Source organism: Triticum urartu, chromosome 3A (genome assembly GCF_056163025.1).
Source record: "Triticum urartu cultivar PI428250 chromosome 3A, HENAU_Tu73, whole genome shotgun sequence".
Lineage (NCBI taxonomy): Eukaryota > Viridiplantae > Streptophyta > Magnoliopsida > Poales > Poaceae > Triticum > Triticum urartu.
The window spans coordinates 313,036,307-313,064,156 of NC_141875.1; the positions used below are offsets into that span (position 1 = coordinate 313,036,307).

At 44.4% G+C, this 27,850-nt stretch overlaps 1 protein-coding gene across 1 annotated transcript; it reads left to right on the top strand.

Annotated features, from left to right (window-relative positions):
- Positions 1-3,033: 3,033 nt before the first annotated feature.
- LOC125529415 (Nuclear transport factor 2 (NTF2) family protein) lies at positions 3,034-7,353 on the top strand. The gene is made up of 3 exons (XM_048693828.2): positions 3,034-3,628; positions 4,415-4,611; positions 6,808-7,353. The coding sequence occupies exons 1-3, from the start codon at positions 3,233-3,235 to the stop codon at positions 7,067-7,069; spliced, it is 855 nt and encodes a 284-aa protein (XP_048549785.1). The 5' UTR covers positions 3,034-3,232; the 3' UTR covers positions 7,070-7,353.
- The last annotated feature ends 20,497 nt before the right edge of the window (positions 7,354-27,850 follow it).

Below are 27,850 nucleotides of genomic sequence, written 5' to 3' on the forward strand. Positions count from 1 at the left end.
AACTTTGTACATGAAAGTTGCTCAGGATGACGAGACGAATCCGGATACGCAGTCCGTTCGTCTGCCATACGTCCCTAGCATAGCGAACCTGCAACCTTTCACCTCCGGTCAGTCTGTCCGAAAACACGAAACACCGGGAAAACTTTTCCGGTTGTTTTCCCCTTCGCCGGTATCACCTATCCTCGCGTTAGCTCACCCCTGACACCGCGTATTGCCTTGTTATATTTTGTGATGCTATTGTTTGCTCTATTATTTATTTGTTTCCCCTTCGTTGCTTCTTTTCGGTAGACTCCGATACCGCGATAGACCCCGAGACCATTGATGCTTTGGTGTTCGACTACGGCTACGCTTCCGAAGATTCCTTTCATCTGCAGAGCCTCCAGGCAAGCCCCCCCTGATCACCAGATATCGCCTACTCTCCTCTATACTGCTTGCATTAGAGTAGTGTAGCATGTTACTGCTTTCCGTTAATCCTATCCTGATGCATAGCTTGTCATTGTTGCTACAACTGTTGTTACCTTTACCTGCAATCCTAATGCTTAGTATAGGATGCTAGTTTATCATCAGTGGTCATACATTCTTGTCCGTCTGCCATGCTATACTATCGGTCCGTGATCACTCGGGAGTTGATCACGGGTATATACCTATACTGTATACATGATACATGTGATGACTAAAGTCGGGTTGGCTCGAGGAGTACCCGCGAGTGATTCACGGATTGGGGGCTGAAAGGACCTTTGTCCCGACGGCCCTCTGGGTGGATCTTTGTGGCGGAGCGGCAGGGCAGGTTGAGACCACCTAGGAGAGAGGTGGGCCTGGGCCTGGTCGACGTTCGCGGTGTCTTCAAGATAACACGTTTAACGAGATCTTCGTATTTGATCCGAGTCTGGCTACTGGCCTATACGCACTAACCATCTACGCGGGGACAGTTATGGGCACTCGACGTCGTGGTATCAGCCGAAGCCTTCGTGTCGTCAGCGACTGAGCGGCGCGCGCCGGGTTGGACCGCATAACGCAACTTCCTTTGTAATGGAGGTTGCTAGGTCTGCTCACCGGCCGCGTTCGCAACGTGCAGGTGTGCAAAGGGCGATGGGCCCAGACCCCTGCGCTATAGGATTTAGACCGGCGTGCTGACCTCTCTGTTGGGCCTAGGTAGGGCGGCGACGTGTTGATCTTCCGAGGGCGGGCATGACCCAGGAAAGTGTGTCCGGCCAAATGGGATTGAGCGTGTTGGGTTATGTGGTGCACCCCTGCAGGGAAGTTAATCTATTCGAATAGCCGTGTCCCTCGGTAAAAGGACGACCCGGAGTTGTACCTTGACCTTATGACAACTAGAACCGGATACTTAATAAAACACACCCTTCCAAGTGCCAGATACAACCAGTGGTCGCTCTCTCACAGGGCGACGAAGGGAGGATCATCGGTTAAGATTATTGCTATGCGATGTTACTTGGTGAACTTACCATCTGCTCTCTCCTGCATGCTGCAAGATGGAGGTTGCCAGAAGTGTAGTCTTCGAAAGGACTAGCTATCCCCCCTTATTCCGGCTTTCTGCAGTTCAGTCCACATATAATAGCCTTATTCCAGTTGATACCAATGCATACATATGTAGTGTAGCTCCTTGCTTGCGAGTACTTTGGATGAGTACTCACGGTTTCCTTTCTCCCTCTTTTCCCCTTTCCTATATCCGATTGCTGCAACCAGACGTTGGAGTCCAGGAGCCCGACGCCACCGACGATGACTACTACTACTCGGGAGGTGCCTACTACTACGTGCAGCCCGCTGACGGCGACCAGGAGTAGTTTAGGAGGATCCTAGGCAGGAGGCCTGCGCCTCTTTCGATCTGTATCCCAGTTTGTGCTAGCCTTCTTAAGGCAAACTTGTTTAACTTATGTCTGTACTCAGATATTGTTGCTTCCGCTGACTCGTCTATGATCGAGCTCTTGTATTCGAGCCTTCGAGGCCCCTGGCTTGTAATATGATGCTTGTATGACTTATTTTATTTGTAGAGTTGTGTTGTGATATCTTCCCCTGAGTCCCTGATCTTGATCGTACACGTTTGCGTGTATGATTAGTGTACGATTGAACCGGGGGCGTCACATCGAGGGTGGCGATAGGGTAGGGCAGGGAGGCAAGGCGGTCAGGGGTGGCGGCGATGCGCGACGGGTGGATCGGCTGGCAGTAGTTGGATGTTAAGTAGGAGGAAGAGGCCGGAGGTAGAGGATAAACAACAACCATCCGATGAAAGATCCAACAACCGAGAAAAATCAACTTTGCATCAAATTTTCTTAGTCTGACATATAGTGACACCCTTAATGCCGAGATATGTAGAATATTTTTGACCATATTTATATGAAAAAAACTCAGCTTACGCAATACTAAAGTTATACATTATAAAAATTGAACTCATGATGCATCTAATGATATTGATTCCGTATTGTGATTGTTTGTATTTTCTATAAAGTTGATAAAATTTACAAATTTTGACTTTAGACAAATTTTATATGCGAGTAAAAGGACCGAGGAAGTACTATGTTGCTTTCTACATGTCTTCTTATGGCCTTATTGAAGATCTTCGTCTCTATGGCTTTAAACACAAGATGTTATTTTTTAGCACATTTCTGATAAGTTTTTCTTCTATAAGGCTATAATTTCAATCATGTTTAAAAATATAAAATGGGATTTGGTGATAAATCATCATTGTGTTTGTTCATAATTTGTCAGACACGACAACGTTCATGTCAAATATGTTCTAGAAATGTTCTTCGATAAATATATTTTTAGCTCTTACTATTTTAGTATGGTCGTAAATTTATCAATTCACATATCACTTCGATAAACAATTTTTAGTTGGGAAAATCAAGAAAGAAAGAAAAGAAGAACGCTTTAAGGATAAAAAAGTTGTTAGCTCGTTGCAACACAAGGGCATTTACTGGTCTTCTGTCAAAAAGTCAAAACAGTGATTTTGGCAGCTGCAGGCCTACCCCTTTCGGATCGAGCCGGACCTCGTTCATAAATCACAGCGCATACCTTCTGGTTCTGGTCAGAGATCACCCACCCATCCCATTCCCACCTCCATTCGAAAGCGGAAACCTCCCTGATTTCCCCATCTCCTCCCCCTCCCCCAAAACCCTAGTTTCGCTCCTCCTTCCCCATGTGATGGGATGCCGCCCAAACCCTACCCCCAGTCCCTGACCGCCGCTGCCTCCTTCCCCGCGACCTGGATGTCCGCATGGACGGCTTCCGGGCCCTGATCGCCGCCGGGGCCACCGCCGTCTGCTGCGTCGTCTGCGCCATCTGGGCATTCCGCTCCCCTTCCCCCCCTCCCCCCAAGAAGCAGCAGCCCATTCCTTCACGCTGCTGCGTCTGCGCTTCCTGTGGTTGCTGCGCCAATACCACTTTCCCCAGCGCCAACGGCGAGATGGCCGTCGGCGGGGAGATGAACAAGGCGCCGGCGCCAGCACCTGCAACGACGGGCGCCTCCATGATGGAGCAGCTCGTGCCTGAGATCACCACCCACGCGCTCAGTTACCTCGACTGCACTAGCCTCTGCCGCCTCTCGATGACCAATTCAGCCATGCGCCGCGCCGCCAACGACGATGGGGCTTGGAAGGCGCTCTACCACAAGGTGCTGTGCCCACCCTGCTGCTCTCTCTTAGATTTTCCTTGATAGAGTTACTTTTGAAATTGGGGTGTAGCTTTGCTGCCCTGCTAATTTTACTTCCATTTAGGTTGCTGTTTTGCCTGCTATGATCATCTGCTTGGCTTCACATTGCTTTTATGTTATCCTATTTTGTTTGTATACTGAAATGCTTGATCACGCCAATGGGATTTGTTAGTTTGCTTGGAGGGATTGAATTACATAAGGTAGCTACGCAATTAAAGTCACAGACACACTTTGTGGCTAGATGCGCTCCATTTTTAATCAACTGTTGCTAAATTGATTTTACATGGACGGTGACACATCTTGGATAAGTTTACATATGATATGCCAAAAAGTACCCTGTTTCACTTTCAAAACGTTCCTGTATTCGTCTCGATCTAACCACAATGGGGTTTGACACTGCACAGAAAAAGCTTGTATCGAAATATGCAGTCTAACTGGATATGTGATATTTGTACTTGTACCCTACTGCATGTACCTTTTTTGTCCTGTGAGCACCTTTGGTTGAAAACTTAATGCTATTTATCTTCCATAGCAGCCATATGGCAAGGCCTTTTTCAGTAATATCTAACGAAACAGCTACTGAGGGAGTACATGATTTAAATTTTGCGTGTTTTTTCATTGGGACTGTGTGAGGTTATAATGGTTGAATAAGGCAATTTTCGTTGTGAGCATTGATATAAAACCGCCAATCGAACCGCAAAATTTCACTTTCTTTGAGTTTTTCATAAATCAACCTCTCCCTTGTAGGATTTTACAGCGGAGCAGGATACTATAACTCCACCTAACGGATGGAAGGCATACTATGCAGCTACAAAGGCCATCATGAATGTGAATGCTGAGTTCTATAATATCATCAGGGAAGGATCCTTGCCAGCAATGAGTCACTTCTGGCTTAACTCAGACTATGTAAAATGCGTACATGCTACTGGAGAGCTTTTTACAGGGTATGTTTAGACTTCACTCTGATTTAGCTATGGCTCAAAAGGCATGACCTATATAATTCTTTACTGTTGCGAAAGATGCATAAATGGCTCATTTCATTTTCTGTTGGATTGGGCAGAGACCGAGAAAGCTTAAATTAGTTGTGCAGCTGCGTAGACATATGGATAAGTTACTGCAGAGATAATTTTTGTTTCTTCTGTGAACTTGATACCAGAAGCACTTTGGTAAAGAAAAAAAGTCCATATGGAGTTTATTGCTGGTATAGGTAGCACAGCTAACAATTCTGTAAAGCGTTTATTGTGGAGTTATACATAGCACCAATGTCAATTCACTCATCTCCAACATTCATTTCCATGGCCATATTGCTTTCACCTTATATGCGAATTTGTTAAGTCTCGTCTAATAAACAAGTAGAAATGTGCAAGCGGACAGCTTGGGAGGCTTGTAGCACTTGTTCTCTATTTAAATCTTTTCCTTGGGTTATATCTCCCAGTCATTGGGGTTTTGCAACTTAGCTATTTACTACTCCCTCCGTCCAGAAATACTTGTCATCAAAATGGATAAAGGGGGATGTATCTAGACGTATTTTAGTTCTAGATACATCTCTTTTTATCCATTTTGATGACAAGTATTTTTGGACGGAGGGAGTAGAAGGGTTGGGTGCGCTTTGCTGCGCCGTTTGTGTTGTTGGGTTTCTTAAAAAAAAACTAATCACTGTTTCAAAATATAAGGTGTATTACTTTTTTGGAAAGTCAAACATTTTAAGTTTGATCAAATTTGTAGAGAAATATATCAAAATCCATAATATCATATCAGTATTTTTAGATTCATCATGAAATGAATTTTCATATATTTTTTGTTTAATATTGTGAATGTCGATGTTTTTTTCTCTCAACTTGGTCAAATTTAAAGAAATTTGACTTTCTAAAAAACTAATACCCCTTATATTTTGGAACTGATGGAATATTAAGTTTGGTAGGTAGGGGAGATGATAGAGTGTTTTTTATTATTATTTATAATGCGTTGATTTGGTGGGGCTATTTGTGGTGTGATTATGTGTTATCCGCTAACTGATCTATATTTATGTGGAGAAATTTCTGTGTCGGTGCTTGCATATACTATATTAGTGCTACAATATCACATGGTGACGCTTCTTTTTTCTAGGTGGTGAGAGGGTGCGCGGGATTGATATGTTTTTATAGGCCGGTTGCTGCTAATTGATTTGAAAAATTGTTGGCCCGATCAAAATCGTAAACCAGATCCAAAATTGAATACCTCAATTGAATGGAAGAGCTTTGAAATTACGGAACATGGTGAATTAAAAGAATTAAATGGGAGAGCTTGAGAAATTGTTGACCCGGTTAAAATTGGATGACGCAATTCTAAATTGAATACCTCAATTAATTGTGAGGCCTTAAAAATTAGAAATCATAGTGTATAGTATAAAGAATTGAATGAGAGAGCTTTGCAGAATTTTTGATCCGGTCAAAATCGGGTGACCCAATTCTATTTGGAGATCTCAATTGAATCTGGGCTCTTTAAAACTAGGGAGCTTAGTGCTATAGAGGATGTTGCCACAAACAATAGTACTAGTACATGTGCTGTGTCATGATTAGGAAAATTTCTTCCAGTCACTTATTCATATTCATGCATTTGTGTCTTGCCGTAATTAGGCAGGCGAAAGTGATTAAACTGCACATTCCAGCGAATATTAGTTTAGCCGTCATGCTAGACAATTATTTTCCAACATCATGTGTTTATAGAAGATTATCAAATTGAGTATGTTCTTGGAGCCCTTACACATTGTAGTGGTTTCAGGGTATAGATTCACCTTTTCATATAGTTTGAATTGGAAATGTGCTGAATGCTGAATACTTTTGCGCCAAGTATGACTGCTTCACCAAATCACCAGAGGTGCACATTTTTCTATTTATGATTGCTGATGTTGCGTTAGTTTCTGGAAGCTTCTCCAGTGACCAGTACCGTTCCAAGTAGAACCCAGACATATGGTGACAAACACCATCACATTTCTTCACTGTATGAAATTGAAAAACAACAAGTACCTTCTTTTGCTGCTCTTCCCTTTGGGATGACAGTTCCATTTGAGCAATCCTGGATAATTTTTCTTGTCATTTGTTCAAGTAGACATGATCTACTCTTATGGTGCTATGCCATCATTTAACTCCTCGTTTTGGCAGATACAATGCAGTGATGAACAGCTGGGGCTTGTTATTCAACTGGGGCCAAGATGGAGGCCAGGGCACTGATTTTCAGCTACGGGATGTCAGAGCTCGTGTACTTGCTGATGTAGCATGGGTTAACATGAAGGTTCATGTCGATGTTGACCCAGGGCCGTTCCATGTGACCAATGTATACGAGTTCTGTAATGGCAGGTGGTATATGGTTCATCACCATAGCTCACTCATGGCTGACCCGGCGCCACATAATCTGTTTGGCTGAATTCAACAACAAAGTTTCATCCGCAAGAAAACTTCATCACAGATTGTCATGTTGCCTGCTTCTGCGGTTTAGACTGGTAGTAGATACCAAATATGTTCGTGGAGAGCTTTTCTTCACCCTGTTTTCTCTGTTCATTCATCCTGAATCACTGGTTTCTTTATATTTTGCCCATCAGTTCTGTATAAATGTGATGTAGGAGCTCAGATTGTGGAGGGTATGTTGTCGTGATTGTGTGGCTGTGACTGACTTGTCTCGTCGATATGTTTAACATGCCTTTCAGTTTAGCTACTGTATTACTACCTCCCTTCTAAAATATAAGACGTTTTGGTAGGCCTGGCAACGTCTTGTATTTTAGAACGGGGTAATAGTATAGAAAAGCCTACTAGCGGCATTTAGAAAACGTCGTTAGTGGGTGCTTCAGCCGCACGTCACAATTAGTGCACGGGCGTGGCGGCCTGACGAGACTAATATGGAAGATGCTAGTGGTGTTCTAAGCACTACTGTAACCAGTACTCCCTCGGCCGAAATCACTGTTCTGACTTTGTTAGCGTTTATTATCACAAACTGAACCCGACGTGAAAGTATTTCACGATTTGACCTTTTTAGAAATGCTAGGGCCCGTGGCGTTTTCAGTCAACACTGAAACACCGAACCAACTAACGTTTCTGCCCTGGCCCACTGCCAGGCCGAGGACCCATTGTTTGCTAACGTGGCAGGCTGGAAACGCCGATCCATCTAGCGTTTCTGGTGCAGATATTTTAGGTGGCCGTGGGGCTTTCACCCACCACTCATCACTCTCTTCTCCCCCATTGGCCTATCCCGAGCTCTTGCCCCTTTCCCCCTTTGTGTCCCTCACTTAGCCCCTCTCAAATACTTGCAAATTGATTGGGTTGGTCCGTGGATTCGGTGTCATTTCCGTTCGTTGAGGTAACCTCCTTCATCTCACAAATTTGTATTGGTTGGATTTGTCCATTTGGATTGATTTGTTCTTGTTGTTCCTAACCATAGTTTTGAGCATGGATCTATAATGTGATGTTTTGAGTATTGTTGTTCCAATAATGTTGCATTTTGATGTTGTTGAGCATACCTTATTGTGGGTTATGGCTAATGTTAAGATTTAGGGTTAGGGTTATGGCTAATGTTAAGATTTAGCGTTAGGGTTAGGGGTTTTGTTAGCAATGTGGTATATTTAGCATTGTACATTTCTTATATTTATGTTACCATTTTTTTAGATGGACAAGATTGTGAATATTCATTATGTTGACAAAGAGGCATTCATGAATGTGGATATTGTTGACAAGTATGAGGAAGTATTGATATTTCTTGAGACTTCTAGTTATGAAGAGGTTGTGGAAGAAATACGGATAAGATTAAAGTGGGTGGATGCAAGTGATCAAGTTGAATTAGTAGGAAGATATGATGTTGGGTCGGCACACAAGTGTCGAATGAAGACAATGCCTATCAAGTCCAATTTGCATTGGGCTGCATATAAGGAGGTTGTTGCATCCTCGGCAGTCAAGTCACTCGAAGTCTTTGCAAGTAAGGTGGTCAAGGCTCCTCTCTTTCATGTTGACTTGAACCAAACCTTAGTAGATGATGTGAGCCCGGTTAGTAGTGTGCCGCCTATTGTTGAGCATAAAGTTGAAGCGGAAGCCAATGAGTATCCCCAATATGAGTTTGGAGGTAGTGCACCGATGAAAGATGATGGCGATGACTCCGACGAAGAGTATGAGAGGCACCACAACATTGTTGGTGATGTGGAGGCTGAAGTAAGGCATCAGGACATGGATCCTGACATTATCTATCAGCGTGCTTGTGTGGATGACTCGGATGATGAAGGCCCGGTGAATGAGTTGGACGAGGATGGCTTGACTGCGAAAGAAGCATAGTGGTACACAAAAAACACCGGTAGGGATCACAAAGTTCCCTTGTTTTGTGATGTTAGCCTTGCAGATAAGGCTATAGTCGACGGTGGCATGAGCAAGACAATTGAGGCTAGACAGTTCCCAAGTAGTACACCCGACGCGATTTCGATGTCATACGTGAGGAAAGGTTTGATGTTCGAGCACATGCTAGAATTCAGGATGTGGTTGTGTGAGTATGCTGTCAAACACCACAGGCCTTTCATAGTTGTTCACTCGGACTGCAACAAGCGATACACCGTGAAATGTGAGTTAGAAAGATGCAAATGGAAAGTCAATGGAAGACTCACGAAAGATGGTTGGTGGAAGATAACTAGTTGCAAAGCCACTCACCAATGCACACCGCCGGCCGTAGAAGCACGGAAGACACACTGTCAACTAACCTCGGAATTCATTGGTTATAAATACCAGAAACATATAGCCGAGGATCCAACCATTAAAGTGAAGTTGTTGATGAGTTGAATTGAAGATAAGTTCGAATATAAGGTCAAGTATGGAAAGATATGGAAGGCCAAGCAAGTCGCTCTCAGAATGTTGTACGGTGGATGGGAAGAGGCTTACAACATGCTACCCAGGTTGCTGGGAGCGATGTCGTACAGAAACCCAGGAATGTACCACTATGTCCAAGATATTGAAGGAGTGTTCCATCGTGCCTTTTGAACGTTTGGCCCATGCATTGCAGCTTTTGAGCATTGTCGACCGGTTTTGTCTATAGATGGGACATTCTTGACAGGGAAATACAAGGGCACACTCATGATAGCAATGGCACATGATGCTAACGATCAGGTGTTGCCTATGGCATTTGCTTTGGTCTCCATGGAGAACCAAGACAACTGGGAATGGTTCATGAGACTTGTTAGGAGCACGGTCATTCCTCCGAATAAGGAGGTATGCATCATATCCGATCGGCACCAAGGCATATTGAAGGCCGTGGATATTCATATTCCAGGGCATGCGAGGCTTCACCACCGATGGTGTATGAGGCACCTCGTTGCAAACTTTTACAGGGCTTGTAAGAACAGGGATCTTTGCAAGGATCTTAACTCCGCATGTATAGCCTTCTCCGTTAAGTCATTCACGACACGCTTGAATTATGTGATGGCACAATTGCTTTGGATTCCTCTGTGTGTACTCCTTTATGTGGTGAACTATGTGATATCACAATTGCTTAGGACTCCTCCATGTGTAGTACTTTATGTGGTGAACTATGTGTGCCACCAAATTGCCTTGGAGTTTGTTCTTGACATCCTCCATGTGTAGTACTTTATGTGGTGAATTTTACATTATGGAAACGCCGATGTCCCTCGTGTTTCTCCCCTACACAGAAACGATCGACATGGCTTGGCGTTTCTTTAAGACAGAAGCTGCCTGGGACTTCTTCGCGAAACGTTTTTGTGTACGCTGGCAACGCCAACGGCCATGGCGTTTCTCCCCTACATAGAAACGCTCGACAAGGCTTGGCGTTTCTTTAAGACAGAAGATGCCTGGGACTTCTCCGCGAAACGTTTTTGTGTACGCTGGAAACACCAACGGCAATGGCGTTTCTCCCCTACATAGAAACGCTCGACAAGGCTTGGCGTTTCTTTAAGACAGAAGCTGCCGGGTACACGTACATGAAATGTTTCCAGGCCACATGGAAACGCCAAAGGCTTTGGCGTTTCTGCCCTGCTATGCAGAACACAACAAACCCTGCTGCCCATTCCATCGCAGGTAGCAAAGGTACTATAAAAGTTGATAATCAAACAATTTTCACAATATAAATGCCAAGTATAGCAATGAGACATATTTTCGGCAACGAACTTAACATGATCTAGCTTACATAATAATTAAGAAGTCTTCGTGACATAGAACTAACAAGTCCATCAGACATAAAACATAACAAGTTCATCAGATATAGAACTAACAAGTTCACTCCATCTGAAACGCTAACTACATTTCTAGGTCACCAGATATAGAACTAACAAGTTCGCATCAGTCATCACTTCACTTCTTGCCTCTTTTCGCAGCCATCTTCCCCCTGTTGACGTAGCCCTCTGGAGTGTTCTGCCATCCAGGACGTCGGATGGTTCTTGAGCTAACTCGGCGTGCTTCTTCAGAAGGCTGAGAAGGTTGAGTTGGCTGTGGGCATCTTCCATATGCGAAGCCCCAAGCTCCTCATAGTCCAGATCCGCCTCGTAGTCTGTCTCCTCCTCTTCATCTTCCTGTTCATCAATCCGTGCTCGGCTCGAAGAAGCACCTGCTCGGCTGGAAGATGGACGAGCGGAAGAAGCACGTGCTTGGCTCGAAGATGGACGAGCGGAAGAAAGCACATCCATTCTATACTGAGCACGTGCACGCACATCCGTGGATGAACCACCATGGAAAGAAAGTAAATCAGCTAGTGTTCGGCAACGATTCACAACCTTCTGCAGAGGAAAAGACATTGACATGTAAATATGCAAAAATAGTTCACATGATATAAAACACATGTTCATATTAAGAAGGCCTCTAACCTGTAGAGTACTCCTAACGAGACCGTCCGTTTCTCTACCAGGTGCGCGGCCAAGCACCACATTACTATCATTGATACATCTCCATAGCTCCGTGCCCTGAATAAAGCTTAAGTGACACACCACTCATGAAGAAATGACACATGTTCAAAAAAGAGACAAAAAGACATACCACTCGGTCATGCAGAGGGCCATAATCTAGGTGCGCTCCAATGGTCTCCCTAATAGAGTTGTTGAATGCACCATCAGCAGCCTCACTTGGCATTACTTCCAAGCAATCGGCACGAGTCCAAGCACCCTTAAGGATAACTCTGTACTCTTTGCGAAGCCACTCCAAATGCCTTAAATATGCCCCCTCATCGTTGTCAGGTGTGTGATCATCTTCAACTCGGGCATTCCTCTAAGCATTCCACATGTCCACCCACATAAGATGGTGATCCTCCCAATTAATGACATTCTTGTTGTGTTGCCGGCTCGTCCTACAAAGCATGTGAAGTATCGATATCATTTTCATTTTTCTGTGGTTACACATTGATCAACATATGGTACAAGAAACTCTCACCTATGTAGCACCACACTTGTCTCAACATACTCCGGCGGGGTGCGTTATTGTACTCCAAATTGCTTCAAAACACGATGTGGAAGATGCCACTCCACAGCAAAAAAGCATATCATGGGGCAACGCACACGCCAAAGATATTGGTCATGAAGGCACATATTGCTCAAAGGGAACTGCCTAAGTACAATGTACGACCTCCAATTAACCTAAATCACAACATGTCACTAGCTCATGCACAACAAAAAAAATCTGTAATTATGGCAAGGCATTTGATAATTACCTGGTTGTAAGTAAGCATGTCAAGCTCGCTTATGTATGCCTTGTACCGCCCCATGGAGGCGATACTCGACACTTGGACAGTAGCCCATGTGTATGCGATAGTGGGATACCGCTCCTCATCCCCGTCAAAAGGCCACTCCTAAGGTTCTTCCGGAGCAATGGTCAAGTTACGGCCCACAGGGATATGCTCCCACATCCAAATCTGTAGGGCCCAAACAAAACCACCAAGACAAGATTTCGGCTTACTCCTCATACATGCTCCGTCCAACTGCACATTTGTACACACATTAAACAATCACATGCAAAAATCTCTTTCATACAATGAGAATGCATCAAATTAGAATTACCTAATGGTACAAGAAGGCTAGTGCCGCCGACCCCCAACTCCACTTAACATCCCAGTTACGAAGAGGGTCCAAGAACATCCACGAGGCAATGTCTCCCGTGCCGTCAGGAAACACCACTTGGGTCAAAAGATTCCATAAGTAAGCCCTGGCGTACCTCTCCACAACAACCGGACTAGCATTCTTTGGGCACTCATAAAAATGTTCTTGTAGCCACAAGAACAAAACACAAGATGACCTAGGATCCTTATTTGTTTCATGAATCCACGGGGGAGGTTCAACACCAACCAAACCTGCAACCCTTTGTCGCCACCCCTCAGACCTCACCTTCCCGGTAAGAGCCCTGCCCTCGATCGGAAGACCGGAGATCATCGCAATATCCTCCAAAGTGATGGTCATCTCACCAAGAGCAAGGTGAAAAGAGTGCGTCTCCGGCCTCCAACGGTCCGTAAGGGCGGTAATGGCCGTCGAGTTCAGCCATGGTGGTGTGCCTTTAAAGTTGAGCACAAACTGGAGAAGATCGATTCTTCTAAAATAAGGTTCGTAGCGACGGTCATACCTCAAGGACTCATGTGGGTTGTGGCCTCTCAAACGAAGTACTGGAGGAACCTACAAATAACACACGCACAATTTATATACTTCTCTAAACTACTCACAATATGAGAATCAACAATGTAGATACATAATTACCTCCCCTCTTTCCACTAGCATAGCACGATGCTTCTCCTCGTAATGATCATCAAGGCCGGGATATTTATTCGTCTCAAACATCCTACAAAATAAGGTCAATGGATTCCTTATGATATATGCTTTAAATTATGAACTACTACAAACATCCTACAAAATTGTGTGAGAACTACTACAAATTATCCCAAAGATACAAATAAAGAACGACATTACCAACACCAATTCTTTTCAACCTATTTTATCCTAAAGAATCTATCACAACTAATTATTAACAAATAATAGGTTCAACCTAATCCAAAAAATGGTCTCTCTCTAAATCCAATACTAAACAAGTTAACTAAGAATACTTCAACATAAGAAGTATATGTCTTCTTTCTAAACATAATGTAACCAAAATATTCATCAAACAAATCACTAATAACTCATCTTAGGGTTCCACCATGTTTGAAAAAATGCATCTACAATAGCCAATCTTGACTGCAAATAAATGGAGGATTGGGAAGAGAATACCTCAAGCAACTCGGGGATGCTTCGATCTACTCATTTTGATGATCAAAATAGCAGATCCGGGGGAGATTAGGTGAAGAGGAGGGAGGGGCGGCCGCCAGTTCGTCCACGAAGACCTGCCCGACCGGGGCTGTGACTGCGAGTGGACTGGGTTAGGCCCCCGCGGCCCGCTGCGCATTACTTAATCCAGTCCAGAAACGCCAGGGACATTGGCGTTTCACATGTGCCACGTCAGCGAAAACAGTGGGTTCGGACTGACTGTGGGCCAGTGCAGAAACGCTAGCTACCACGGCGTTTCCATGTTGGCCAGGAACGCTAGCTGGTTCGGCGTTTCAGTGTTGACTAGAAACGCCACGGGCCCTGGCGTTTCTAAAAGGGTCAAATCGTGAAATACTTTCACGTTGGGTTCAGTTTGTGACTACAAACGCTGACAAGGTCAGAACAGTGATTTCGTCCTACTCCCTCTGCAGGAAAATATGAGACGTTTTTTTGCACTTGACTATAAAAAAGTCATATTTTGATACTAGGAAGTATTTGTGAATTAAAAAGAATTTATTTGTAGAATTCATACATTTAATCAAAGTCAAATTCATTTGTAAAATTCATACATTTAGTCGAATACACTTGGATTTTGTTCTTTTTTTGAACATCAGTACAGACACAAGCGCTCATACATGCGCATATACTCACCCATATGAACACATACACGCACATCCTACCCTTATGAGCACCTCCGAAAGACTGAGCCAGCATATCATCTTGAGATTTACGAAGTCACCGTAGGCGCCTCGTCATCGACGGGAACGTTTCCTCCCACTGAATGCGCATCGCCAGAAATCCTGAAATAAATCCAGGAATAAATGCGAGCACCAAGATTTGAACTATGGTGGGCTGGGGATACCACAGTCCCTCTAACCATCCAACCACATGTTAGGGATACACTTGGATTTTGTTCTCTCCACTACAATTCCTACATTTAGCCAAATGCATACCTGAAGTACATCCACTAATAATACTAAAAAATGCAACACACTATCAAAATACATACATAGTTGGTGCATGTGTGGTTGCCGCCACTACTCTACTTATTTGCTCATAGTGGAGATACTTGTTCTCTTGTGACATTTCATTGCAAGCACTTGCATTTTTATTCTCCTCATGCAATTCATACATTTAGCCATTGCAAGAAACTGGTGATTCTTTAGCAGAGCATTTGAAATTATGTCAAGACAAGTCAGACCGTTTCACTTGTATAATTAGGCAACAAAAGACCAATTCACCGCAAAATACATTGAAATTCATTTTTCGGGCCATAGAGATTGCATTTGTAATACGGACCGAACATGAACGAAACACATTTGTTTTCTCAAACAAAGACGGGATGACTGACGTGAGCCATAGGGGAGGCGGCCGAGGTGGCGTAAAGGAGGTCGGCATAGGCAACATGGGAGCAAGCGACAACGAAGACCATACATAGTGGCGTCGGGTGCCTGGATGGTACCTGGGAAGACCAAATCTGAGGAGCAATGATGTGTCGAATCGACATGGTAGCCACCGCTGTCAGACTAGGACCAGGGTGGTGTCCCTCTTCCTCTCTCGCCACCGTTGATCAAGATCAGAGGCCGGTCGTCTAGTGCAGCTACTAGTGGCGGCAGAAACCGTCCTCGTCAGATCGATGCGAACGAGCAAGTAAATCGGAGCAAGATGGGCGGGACAATGCGAGTTGAGCATGTGGGCTCGTCGGAGTTTGCAGTAATAGGCTAGCGGGCGAGACGAAGAAAATAAGGATTGAGGGCTGAGAGAGACGAGGGAGGAGGAAGAGGCCGGTGAGCTAGGGAGATGGGCTATGTACGAGCCCAACCATCTAATGGCTACTGATATAATATATGGGACATACAATTGCAAAAGATAAAATACAGAAAATACGCAAAAACATAGAAATATATCAAAGGCGCGTGTTCACACACACATAGTTGTCCAGGCAAACAAGGAAAATATATATAAAAATAAAAAAATAAAAAATACATATAAAAAATATATAGAGCAATGGGAGAGGCGAACGACAAGCATAGTCTTAGGCAATCTTGATCCACCTCTTCGATGCTTGCAATCGAAGGGGGTGGAGTAGAAGGTCACGGTCTCAGGTCCGAAACCTCATACATGTCTGTGGTCCTTCACAGAGGCCGTGTGGAAGAACTAGATGATGATAGTGTCGTCCTTCCGGAGAATGACATTCTAGAAGTGCTGATCCGGGAATTTCGTCATGAAAACATCCTGAACTGCCATCTCGCGGTTCTGCGGCAGAACAAGGGGGTGGAGTAGAAGGTCACGGTCTCAGGTCCGAAACCTCACACATGTATGTGGTCCTTCACAGAGGCCGTGTGGAAGAACTAGATGATGATAGTGTCGTCCTTCCGGAGAATGGCATTCTAGAAGTGCTGATCTGGGAATTTCGTCATGAAAACATCCTGAACTGCCGTCTCGCGGTTATTCACTGATCAGTGGATACAAAACAACAACCTTTTCAAATGCGTTATCAGCCAATCCGGCTTACATGCTCATTGTATTTGTATCCACTGATGCGGAGGGGACTTGAGTTGCGGATCACCCCGGATCAGTCTCCCCTAATAATAAAGCACGGAGTGTTTCTAGTCGTTCGTCATAGCAATTGCCCCTGAAGTTGTCCATAATTACCCACCATGCCACCGGTAAGTAAATAAAATGATTCGTTTTATCTTTAAACTCGCCGCCCGTCGTGTTTGGAGATCATGTACGCGATTATCACATTAAAAATCACAAGTGCACAAGGGTCATACTGGCTGGAACTTTACTCTACCAACTAGAAGGTCTGAGTTCGATACCTCCTTCTATTTTTCTCCTTTATTTTTGATTCCATCTCATGCTCCACATCACACCCTAATCCTTTTTTTGTCCATGCCCTAATCCTGCCTGCTCTCAGTCTGGATCTCCGTCAATCGATCAATCCCCCGCTTGCTCCCCATCGAGTAACAAGGAGCAACAGATAAGGAGGCATACACCAGAAAATCAAGCGATTTGGCTTGACAAGAGGTGAAGGGTGGATCCCATGGAGGCGGAGAAGCAGCATAGGAAGCCGCCGGACGAGAAGGCGTACGCCGAGGCTGATCCTACAGGGAACATCATCTAGGTGCATGTGTCGTGGCTTGAATTCTTCGTAGTCACCACCGGCAACCTGCAAGTCATCAAGCTCCTGCAAACTCCTTGATATCCCGGCATTGGCAAGTCGGACATCACCCTCGGTTCCTCAGTCTGACAGCGATAGCGGCCGAGGGGCATAAATTCCTACAGCCTCGAGGAAGCTGGTGCCAGGCCTCAAGCGGATCCGTGTTGGGGAACGTAGTATTTCAAAATTTTTGACTACAATCACGCAAGATCTATCTAGGAGAAGCATAACAACGAGCGGTGAGAGTGTGTCTAGGTACCCTCGTAGACCGAAAGCGGAAGCGTTTAGTAACGCGGTTGATGTAGTCGAATGTCTTCGCGATCCAACCGATCCAAGTACCGAACGTACGGCACCTCCGCGATCTGCACACGTTCAGCTCGGTGACGTCCCTCGAACTCTTGATCCAGTTGAGGCCGAGGGAGAGTTTCGTCAGCACGACGGCGTGGTGACGGTGATGATGAAGTTCACCGGCACAGGGTTTCGCCTAAGCACTACGATGATATGACCGAGGTGTGTAACTGTGGAGGGGGGCACCGCACACGGCTAAGAGAAACTTTTGTGTGCCTTTGGGGTGCCCCCTCCCACGTATATAAAGGGGGGAGGGAGGAGGAGGCCGACCAAGGTGTGGCGCGCCCAAGGGGGGAGTCCTATTGGGGAACGCAGTATTTCAAAAAATTTCCTACGATGACGCAAGATCTATCTTGGAGATGCATAGAAACAAGAGGGGAGAGTGTGTCTACGTACCCTCGTAGACCAAAAGCGGAAGCGTATAAGTAACACAGTTGATGTAGTCGAACGTCTTCACGATCCAACCGATCAAGTATCGAACGCATGACACCTCCGCGATCTGCACACGTTCAGCTCGGTGACGTCCCTCGAACTCTAGATCCAGCTGAGGTTGAGGGAGAGTTTCGCCAGCACAATGGCGTGGTGACGGTGATGATGAAGTTACCGACGCAGGGCTTCACCTAAGCACTACGACAATATGACCGAGGTGTGTTTCTGTGGAAGGGGGCACCGCACACGGCTAAAACAATTGTCAACTTGTGTGTTCTAGGGTGCCCCCTGCCCCCGTATATAAAGTAGCAAGGGGGAGGCCGGCCGGCCCTATAAGGCGCGCCCAAGGGGGGCAATCCTACTCCTAGTAGGAGTTGGACCCCCCCTTTCCCAGTCCTTGATGAGGACATCAATACCATTGTAACACCCACAGCCCCTACTGTTACATATACTGCACCAATTACTAGAGCTCGCGCACGTCAATTAAATTACCAGGTACTTTCGTTTCTTGGTAATGATTCTAATGTTCATGAGATTATGATGCTGCCTAAATTGGATACATTTGTTTTGCTTTCAAATGAAGGGCCTAGCTTGGAGAAGGATGAACATTGGAGCAAGAACACGCATGGAGTTGATGGCATGCGCAAGGGGATCAAGAACGGAGTTACAAGTGATGATTTCAGGACTTTGAAGCCGCCATAAGGAGTGCATGAAGCCTTGGACGAAATATACAAGATGCCACTTCATAATATTCGTCCATAGGCTATTCTAGGTGCTGCGTCACCTTATTATGGGCCAGGCCCATGTAATTTCGAAATACTTAAGTATAGGCTATTTTTAGAGTCCGTATGTGTGGGGAAACAAGAGTTAGGGTTGGTTTCGGACCCCACCCTCAAGGGCCACGAAATTCCCCCCTCTTCCTCCATATATACAGCCCTTAGGGCGTCGTTTAGACTTTGGGTTTTGTTTAGATTAAAAGTTCGCCCTAGCTGCAACTTCTCGTACTTCGTTTGTGTCCAACGACCAGTGATAGAGGCAAAGGTGTCCCGATGTTTCGATGAGATGGTGGCTATCGTTTTCTGTGGGAGTCGACCTTGACGATCCGACTACGATCGTGCGAGACGTCGCGCCTTAGCAATCGCTAAACCAACTTCCGAGGGGTTATTGACCACGCCGGAGCACGATCAACCTGACCACGAGGGCCTGTTTCCTGCGAGCAAACGAAGAACAAGCAAGAAACTGAGATTGCAATCTGGATATTGCGAATATAAGATGAAAGCTTTATTGATCAAGGTGGGGTTCTGTGACGTCTTGGTCTGGTCGTTGGACACAAACGAAGTACGTGAAGTTGCAGCTATGGCGAACTTTTAATCTAAACAAAACCCAAGTCTAAACGACGCCCTAAGGGCTGTATATATGGAGGAAGAGAGGGGAATTTCGTGGCCCTTGAGGGTGGGGTCCGAAACCAACCCTAACTCTTGTTTCCCCACACATACGGACTCTAAAAAATAGCCTATACTTAAGTATTTCGAAATTACATGGGCCTGGCCCATTAATAAGGTGACGCAGCACCTAGAATAGCCTATGGACGAATATTATGAAGTGGCATCTTGTATATTTCGTCCAAGGCTTCATGCACTCCTTATGGCGGCTTCAAAGTCCTGAAATCATCACTTGTAACTCCGTTCCTGATCCCCTTGCGCATGCCATCAACTCCATTCGTGTTCTTGCTCCAATGTTCATCCTTCTCCAAGCTAGGACCTTCATTTGTAAGCAAAACAAATGTATCCAATTTAGGCAGCATCATAATCTCATGAACATTAGAATCATTACCAAGAAACGAAAGTACCTGGTAATTTAATTGGCGTGCGCGAGCTCTAGTAATTGGTCCAGTATATGTAACAGTAGGGGCTGTGGGTGTAACAATGGTATTGATGTCCTCATCATCCTCCCCTTCTTGAAATGAAGTCGTCCTCGACGGAAGCTCATCTTCCTCACCCAAATAAGGCTTCAAATCTGCAATGTTAAAAGTGGGACTAACCCCAAAATCTGCAGGTAGCTCAAGTTTATATGCATTATCATTTATTTTCTCTAAAACCTTAAAAGGACCATCAGCACGTGGCATTAGCTTTGATTTGCGTAGATTAGGAAATCTATCTTTACGCAAATGTAACCAAACAAGATCTCCAGGTGCAAACACAACATGTTTTCTACCCTTATCTCCAGCAAGTTTATATTTAGCATTCATACGCTCAATGTTTTCCTTAGTTAACTCATGCATTTTTAAAATCAATTCAGAACGTTCTTTAGCATCAAAATTAACCTTCTCCGAAGATGGAAGAGGCAACAAATCAATAGGTGCACGAGGTAGGAAACCATACACAATTTCAAAAGGGCACATCTTAGTAGTAGAATGCAATGAACGATTATAAGCAAATTCAATATGAGGCAAGCATTCTTCCCACATTTTCTTGTTATTCTTCAAAACAGCCCTAAGCATAGTAGACAATGTTCTATTGACTACTTCAGTTTGTCCATCAGTTTGGGGGTGACAAGTAGTACTAAAAAGCAGCTTAGTCCCCAACTTAGCCCATAAACATCTCCAAAAGTGGCTAAGAAATTTAGTATCACGATCTGAAACAATAGTATTTGGCACACCATGTAAGCGAATAATTTCACGAAAGAACAAATCAGCAACATTAACAGCATCATCGCTTTTATGACATGGTATAACGTGTGCCATTTTCGAGAACCTATCCACGACAACAAATATGCTATCCCTCCCCTTCTTTGTTCGAGGTAAACCTAAAACAAAGTCCATAGATATATCCTCCCAAGGAACACTAGGTACAGGCAAAGGCATATATAAACCATGAGGATTGAGTCGTGACTTAGCTCTTTGACATGTAGTGCAGCGAGCAACAAAACGCTCAACATCCCGTCTCATCTTTGGCCAAAAGAAATGTGTAGCAAGTATATCCTCCGTCTTCTTGACGCCAAAGTGTCCCATTAATCCTCCTCCATGCGCCTCCTGCAACAACAAAAGACGAACGGAGCTAGCTGGAATGCATAGCTTGTTAGCACGAAACACAAATCCATCGTTAAGAACGAACTTGTTCCAAGTTCTCCCTTCCTTACAATTCTGCAATACATCTTTAAATTCAGCATCATTAACATATTGATCCTTGATGGTCTCCAAACCAAATATTTTAAAGTCAAGTTGTGAAAGCATAGTATAACGACGAGACAAGGCATCAGCAATAACATTTTCTTTACCCTTCTTGTGTTTAATGACATAAGGGAAAGTCTCAATGAATTCAACCCATTTAGCATGTCTACGGTTCAGTTTTGCTTGACTTTTAATGTGTTTCAAAGATTCATGATCAGAATGTATAACAAATTCCTTGGGCCATAAATAATGTTGCCATGTTTCTAAGGTCCGAACAAGAGCATATAATTCTTTATCATAAGTAGAATAGTTCAGACTAGGCCCACTCAATTTTTCAGAAAAGTATGCAACAGGTTTTCCATCTTGTAATAACACACCTCCTAATCCAATTCCACTAGCATCACATTCAAGCTCAAAAGTCTTATTGAAATTAGGAAGTTGGAGTAAAGGAGCATGTGTTAACTTATCTTTCAATACCGTGAAGGCTTCTTCCTGTGCGGTACCCCAAACAAAAGGTACATCCTTCTTTGTAAGCTCGTTGAGAGGTGCAGCAATGGTGCTGAAATCTCTCACAAAACGCCTATAGAAACCAGCGAGGCCAAGGAAACTCCTCACTTGTGTGACCGTTTTGGGCTGCGGCCAACTCTCAATAGCTTCAATCTTGGCTTTATCAACTTCAATTCCCTGTGGAGTAACAACATAGCCAAGAAAAGATACTCGGTCGGTGCAAAAGGTGCACTTTCCAAGCTTACCAAACAAACGTGCATCACGTAGAGCAATAAAAACAGCACGTAAATGTTCCAAATGGTCCTCCAAAGATTTGCTATAAATCAATATGTCATCAAAGTAAACTACCACAAATCGTCCAATGAAGGCACGTAAAACTTCGTTCATTAACCTCATGAAAGTACTAGGTGCATTAGTTAACCCAAAAGGCATGACTAACCACTCATATAATCCAAACTTAGTTTTAAATGCTGTTTTCCATTCATCTCCCAATTTCATACGAATTTGATGGTAACCACTACGCAAATCAACTTTGGAGAATATTGTAGAGCCACTCAATTCATCAAGCATATCATCTAGCCTAGGAATAGGATGACGATAACGAATAGTAATATTATTAATGCCTCTACAATCAACGCACATACGCGACGTACCATCCTTTTTCGGCACTAAAATGATAGGAACAGCACAAGGACTAAGGGATTCGCGTATATAACCTTTGTCGAGCAGTTCTTGTACTTGACGCATAATCTCCTTCGTCTCCTCTGGATTGGTACGGTATGGTGCACGGTTGGGTAATGATGCACCGGGAATTAAGTCAATTTGATGCTCAATCCCGCGAATAGGTGGTAATCCCGGTGGCACGTCTTGTGGAAAGACGTCGGCGAACTCCTGCAAAATGTTAGTGACAGCAGGAGGCAAAGAGGAAGGCGCGTCCTCGAATGAAAATAATGCCTCTTTGCACACAAAAGCATAGCAAACAGATTTGCTAAAATCTAGATCATCAATATCAGATTTGGTGGCAAGTAAACATGCACTTTTCAATTTAATTTCAGAAGCAACACTAGATTGTTTATTATTATGAGGCTGCATTTGTTGCTCAAATTCTTTTGCCACAATCTGATTTTCACTCTTAGTTTTCTCCTGTTTTGCTTTATTAGCTCTATTAATATCATCTTTCAAAATGGAATCAGGAGTCATAGGAAGCAAAGTAATATTTGTACCCTTATGAACAAGAGTATACTGATTGTTTCTACCATGGTGAATAGAATTTTTATCAAATTGCCATGGTCTACCAAGTAATAAGGAACATGCTTGCATAGGTACCACATCACAATCAACATAATCAGCATATGTAGAGATACTAAAATGCACACGAACAGTACGTGTTACCTTAACCTTGCCGCTGTTGTTGAACCATTGGATGTAGTAAGGATGTGGATGTGGTCTTGTGGTGAGAGATAGCTTCTCCACCATCTCGATGCTAGCCAAGTTGTTGCAACTCCCTCCATCTATGATCACGCGAACAGAACGTTCCTTCACAACTCCCTTTGTATGGAACAAATTATGCCTCTGATTTTGCTCAGCTTGTGTAACCTGCACACTCAAAACACGTTGAGCAACTAAACATTCATACCTGTCAGCATCTTCAGGAGCCATGTATTGCGTCTCATGATCAGAATCGTCTCCACCGTGTTCGTCACGTGTAATAAGAGCCAAAGTCTCCTCATCATAGTCACTAGCGGACTCATACCCACCATCCTCAGTAACAATCATCACACGCTTAGATGGGCATTCTCTCGCATAATGACCTCCACCCTTGCAACGTCGACAAATAATATCATGTGTCTGCCCTGTTGATGCCATGGATGAAGAAGAGCTCTTTGCAGGCCCAGAAGGTGTGCTCTTGGCAGATAGTGGTGATTGTGCCTGCTTTATTGTATCACGGTTGGAGGTGGCAGCTGACGGAGGCGCCGATGAAGCAGAACGTGTGGAAGTAGATGATGCACGTGGTGTCCATGAAGAAGGTCGACCTGTAGAAAAGTTAGTCCGCGCCAATGCCTGTCGATCCTGCACTTCACGTTCAGCTTTACAAGCAAGATGGAATAAACGAGTGATATTAGTATACTCCTTATACTCTAGAATCGTCTGAATCTCTCTATTTAATCCACCCATAAAACGTGCAAGCATAGCTTCATTCTCCTCAACAATACCACATCTAATCATGCCAGTTTGTAATTCCTGATAATATTCTTCTACAGAATTTTTTCCCTGTCTTAAGCGCTGCAATTTTTGAAGTAATTCACGTTGATAATATGGTGGAACCCAACGAGTACGCATAGCAGTTTTCAAAGCAGCCCAAGTAGCAGGAATGGGATATAATCTACAATGCTCAGACCACCAAACACATGCAAAACTAGTGAATGCACAAACAGCAGCAGGAACACGTCTCTCCTCGGGATATTGTAAACATGTAAATCGTTGTTCAGTTTCTAACTCCCAAGTAAGATATATATCAGGAGCATATCTACCCTCAAATGGTGGAATATTCAATTTTAGTTTAGGGAGATGGTCATGATCTCGTACCTGAGGGTGAGCCCTACCATTGCCATTATTTGCCTGTGGACGACCTGATGGTTGCTGTGCTGGTGGTGGCACGTAGTTCTGATTTTGATCAACCTCATCCTCGTAATCGCCAGCAAAATCATCCTCCTCCGCATCAGCAGCAGGAGCCACAGAAGTAGCAACAGCAGCACCAACAGTTTGGCCAGGTGCCAGAGGGAGACGGCTCGCTCGGCGGAGGGCTGTTTCACGATGTGTAGGTAGTCGTCGTTGTTGTTGTTGTAGAGGTGCGTTAGGTGCAGCCGGTGGTGGTGGTGGTGGAAGACGCGCGAGCAATTCATTAAACCTGTCATCGAGCTTTGTTTCGAACGTCTTCTCCATGTCATCTATCTTCTCCATGGCCTCTTCAAATCTGTTTAGCACATCCTGCACCTGTCCATTCATCATTTGCTGAAATTTATCATGCAACTCCTGATTCGTCATGTTCTCCCAGTCAGTCTCGTCGGCTTGTGATCCTGCCATGGTTAGCAACAATAGAAAACACACAAGAATATGATCCTACAGAATACTAACAAGAGGTGGTGGTGGCGGGTGTCACAAATCCGTCAAGCAAATCTCAAATTCTTACCAGTTCTTACCCAGCAGCAGGCGGTGACCGGCAACCGTTGTAGTCAAAACTCTCAAAAGCTTGGATAGAGCGATTGCCAGGGAGAGTCAAACGCACGACGTAGAGGTATGTGGAGCTGGGAAGGCTTATAGTATGGTAGCAAAAAGGGTCAACAATAATCAATTCAGAGATGCAAAGTTGAATAAACGCTCAACGACGGTACTGTGCTGGTCCTAGGCTAGACCGTGCTAGAGACGCGAGCCTAGAACACTAACAAAATCACGGCGCTGCACGTAAATAAGGGAAAAGCACACTCTGGAACTTTTTTTTTTCGCTTTTTTTTTTGCGCTCCTCTTTTTTTTTTGCGCTCCTCTTTTTTTTTTTGCGAAAAATTACTATAATGGCGAGTGTCTCAAAACTCTTCCCTCGTCAAACTGATAATATGGGCACGAAAATTTTTTTCCCACTTTTTTTTTCGGAAATCAGGGCAGCGACAACGAAAAAGTGCGACAAAAAATCACTATGATGGCACGTGGCTCAAAAGACTCAGAAAAGCCTAAAAATAGGATAGGGAAAAAAAATTTTTGCCCGAGAAAATTTTGGCCTAAACTGCCCCGGGGTCTCCAGACTCTCTTTTTTTTTTTCCGAGACCTACGCAGGCAAGGAAACACGGATCGGAATTGAGATTGATCTCAAGAACAAACCTAATATGAGAAGAACTCGGATTGGTGGTGGATATATGGTTGTGGTATATGGCAGCGGTGGTGGTATATGGTAGCGGTGGTGGTATGTGGTATATGAATAAGGATTCAGAGCGGTGGCGGATAAGCAAAAGTGGTAGATGGGCGATGATGATGGTGCGGCGGCGGCGTGACAACTTATGACCAGAACTCGAAACTCTAAAAGACTAGACTCTAAGACCAGCAACTTGACACGACGATGCAACCGCAAATTCAACAAAGCAAAAACCCTAAAAAGATTATGCAAAGGCTCAGATTGGTTCGGATATGATGAACTAACCCTAATTTTTTTTTTGTGGCTTTTTCGTGGACTGTAGGTATGAAGAACAGACTCGATCTAATCTACGAAAAACTACAAAATCTCACCGAGCAACCTGGAAATCTGATACCACTTGATAGAGGCAAAGGTGTCCCGATGTTTCGATGAGATGGTGGCTATCGTTTTCTGTGGGAGTCGACCTTGACGATCCGACTACGATCGTGCGAGACGTCGCGCCTTAGCAATCGCTAAACCAACTTCCGAGGGGTTATTGACCACGCCGGAGCACGATCAACCTGACCACGAGGGCCTGTTTCCTGCGAGCAAACGAAGAACAAGCAAGAAACTGAGATTGCAATCTGGATATTGCGAATATAAGATGAAAGCTTTATTGATCAAGGTGGAGTTCTGTGACGTCTTGGTCTGGTCGTTGGACACAAACGAAGTACGTGAAGTTGCAGCTATGGCGAACTTTTAATCTAAACAAAACCCAAGTCTAAACGACGCCCTAAGGGCTGTATATATGGAGGAAGAGAGGGGAATTTCGTGGCCCTTGAGGGTGGGGTCCGAAACCAACCCTAACTCTTGTTTCCCCACACATACGGACTCTAAAAAATAGCCTATACTTAAGTATTTCGAAATTACATGGGCCTGGCCCATTAATAAGGTGACGCAGCACCTAGAATAGCCTATGGACGAATATTATGAAGTGGCATCTTGTATATTTCGTCCAAGGCTTCATGCACTCCTTATGGCGGCTTCAAAGTCCTGAAATCATCACTTGTAACTCCGTTCCTGATCCCCTTGCGCATGCCATCAACTCCATTCGTGTTCTTGCTCCAATGTTCATCCTTCTCCAAGCTAGGACCTTCATTTGTAAGCAAAACAAATGTATCCAATTTAGGCAGCATCATAATCTCATGAACATTACAATCATTACCAAGAAACGAAAGTACCTGGTAATTTAATTGGCGTGCGCGAGCTCTAGTAATTGGTCCAGTATATGTAACAGTAGGGGCTGTGGGTGTAACAATGGTATTGATGTCCTCATCAACCAGACCAAGACGTCACAGAACCCCACCTTGATCAATAAAGCTTTCATCTTATATTCGCAATATCCAGATTGCAATCTCAGTTTCTTGCTTGTTCTTCGTTTGTTCGCAGGAAACAGGCCCTCGTGGTCAGGTTGATCGTGCTCCGGCGTGGTCAATAACCCCTCGGAAGTTGGTTTAGCGATTGCATCTAATCATGCCAGTTTACAATATCCCGAGGAGAGACGTGTTCCTGCTGCTGTTTGTGCATTCACTAGTTTTGCATGTGTTTGGTGGTCTGAGCATTGTAGATTATATCCCATTCCTGCTACTTGGGCATGATTAGAAGTGGTATTATCAGGAATTACAAACTGGCATGATTAGATGTGGTATTGTTGAGGAGAATGAAGCTATGCTTGCACGTTTTATGGGTGGATTAAATAGAGAGATTCAGACGATTCTAGAGTATAAGGAGTATACTAATATCACTCGTTTATTCCATCTTGCTTGTAAAGCTGAACGTGAAGTGCAGGATCGACAGGCATTGGCGCGGACTAACTTTTCTGCAGGTCGACCTTCTTCATGGACACCACGTGCATCATCTACTTCCACACGTTCTGCTACACCGGCGCCTCCGTCGGCTGCCACCTCCAACCGTGATACAATAAAGCAGGCACAATCACCACTATCTGCCAAGAGCACACCTTCTAGGCCTGCAAAGAACTCTTCTTCATCCATGGCATCAACAGGGCAAACACATGATATTATTTGTCGACGTTGCAAGGGTGGAGGTCATTATGCGAGAGAATGCCCATCTAAGCGTGTGATGATTGTTACTGAGGATGGTGGGTATGAGTCCGCTAGTGACTATGATGAGGAGACTTTGGCTCTTATTACACGTGACGAACACGGTGGAGACGATTCTGATCATGAGACGCAATACATGGCTCCTGAAGATGCTGACAGGTATGATGTTTAGTTGCTCAACGTGTTTTGAGTGTGCAGGTTACACAAGCTGAGCAAAATCAGAGGCATAATCTGTTCCATACAAAGGGAGTTGTGAAGGAACGTTCTGTTCGCGTGATCATAGATGGAGGGAGTTGCAACAACTTGGCTAGCATCGAGATGGTGGAGAAGCTA

Bases quoted from the DNA above. Each gene is read 5' to 3' on its own strand.
- LOC125529415 (XM_048693828.2), top strand. From the start codon at position 3,233: ATGGACGGCTTCCGGGCCCTGATCGCCGCCGGGGCCACCGCCGTCTGC. The intron at 3,629-4,414 runs GTGCTGTGCCCA...TCTCCCTTGTAG, and splicing joins GGAAGGCGCTCTACCACAAG to GATTTTACAGCGGAGCAGGA. The intron at 4,612-6,807 runs GTATGTTTAGAC...TCGTTTTGGCAG, and splicing joins ACTGGAGAGCTTTTTACAGG to ATACAATGCAGTGATGAACA.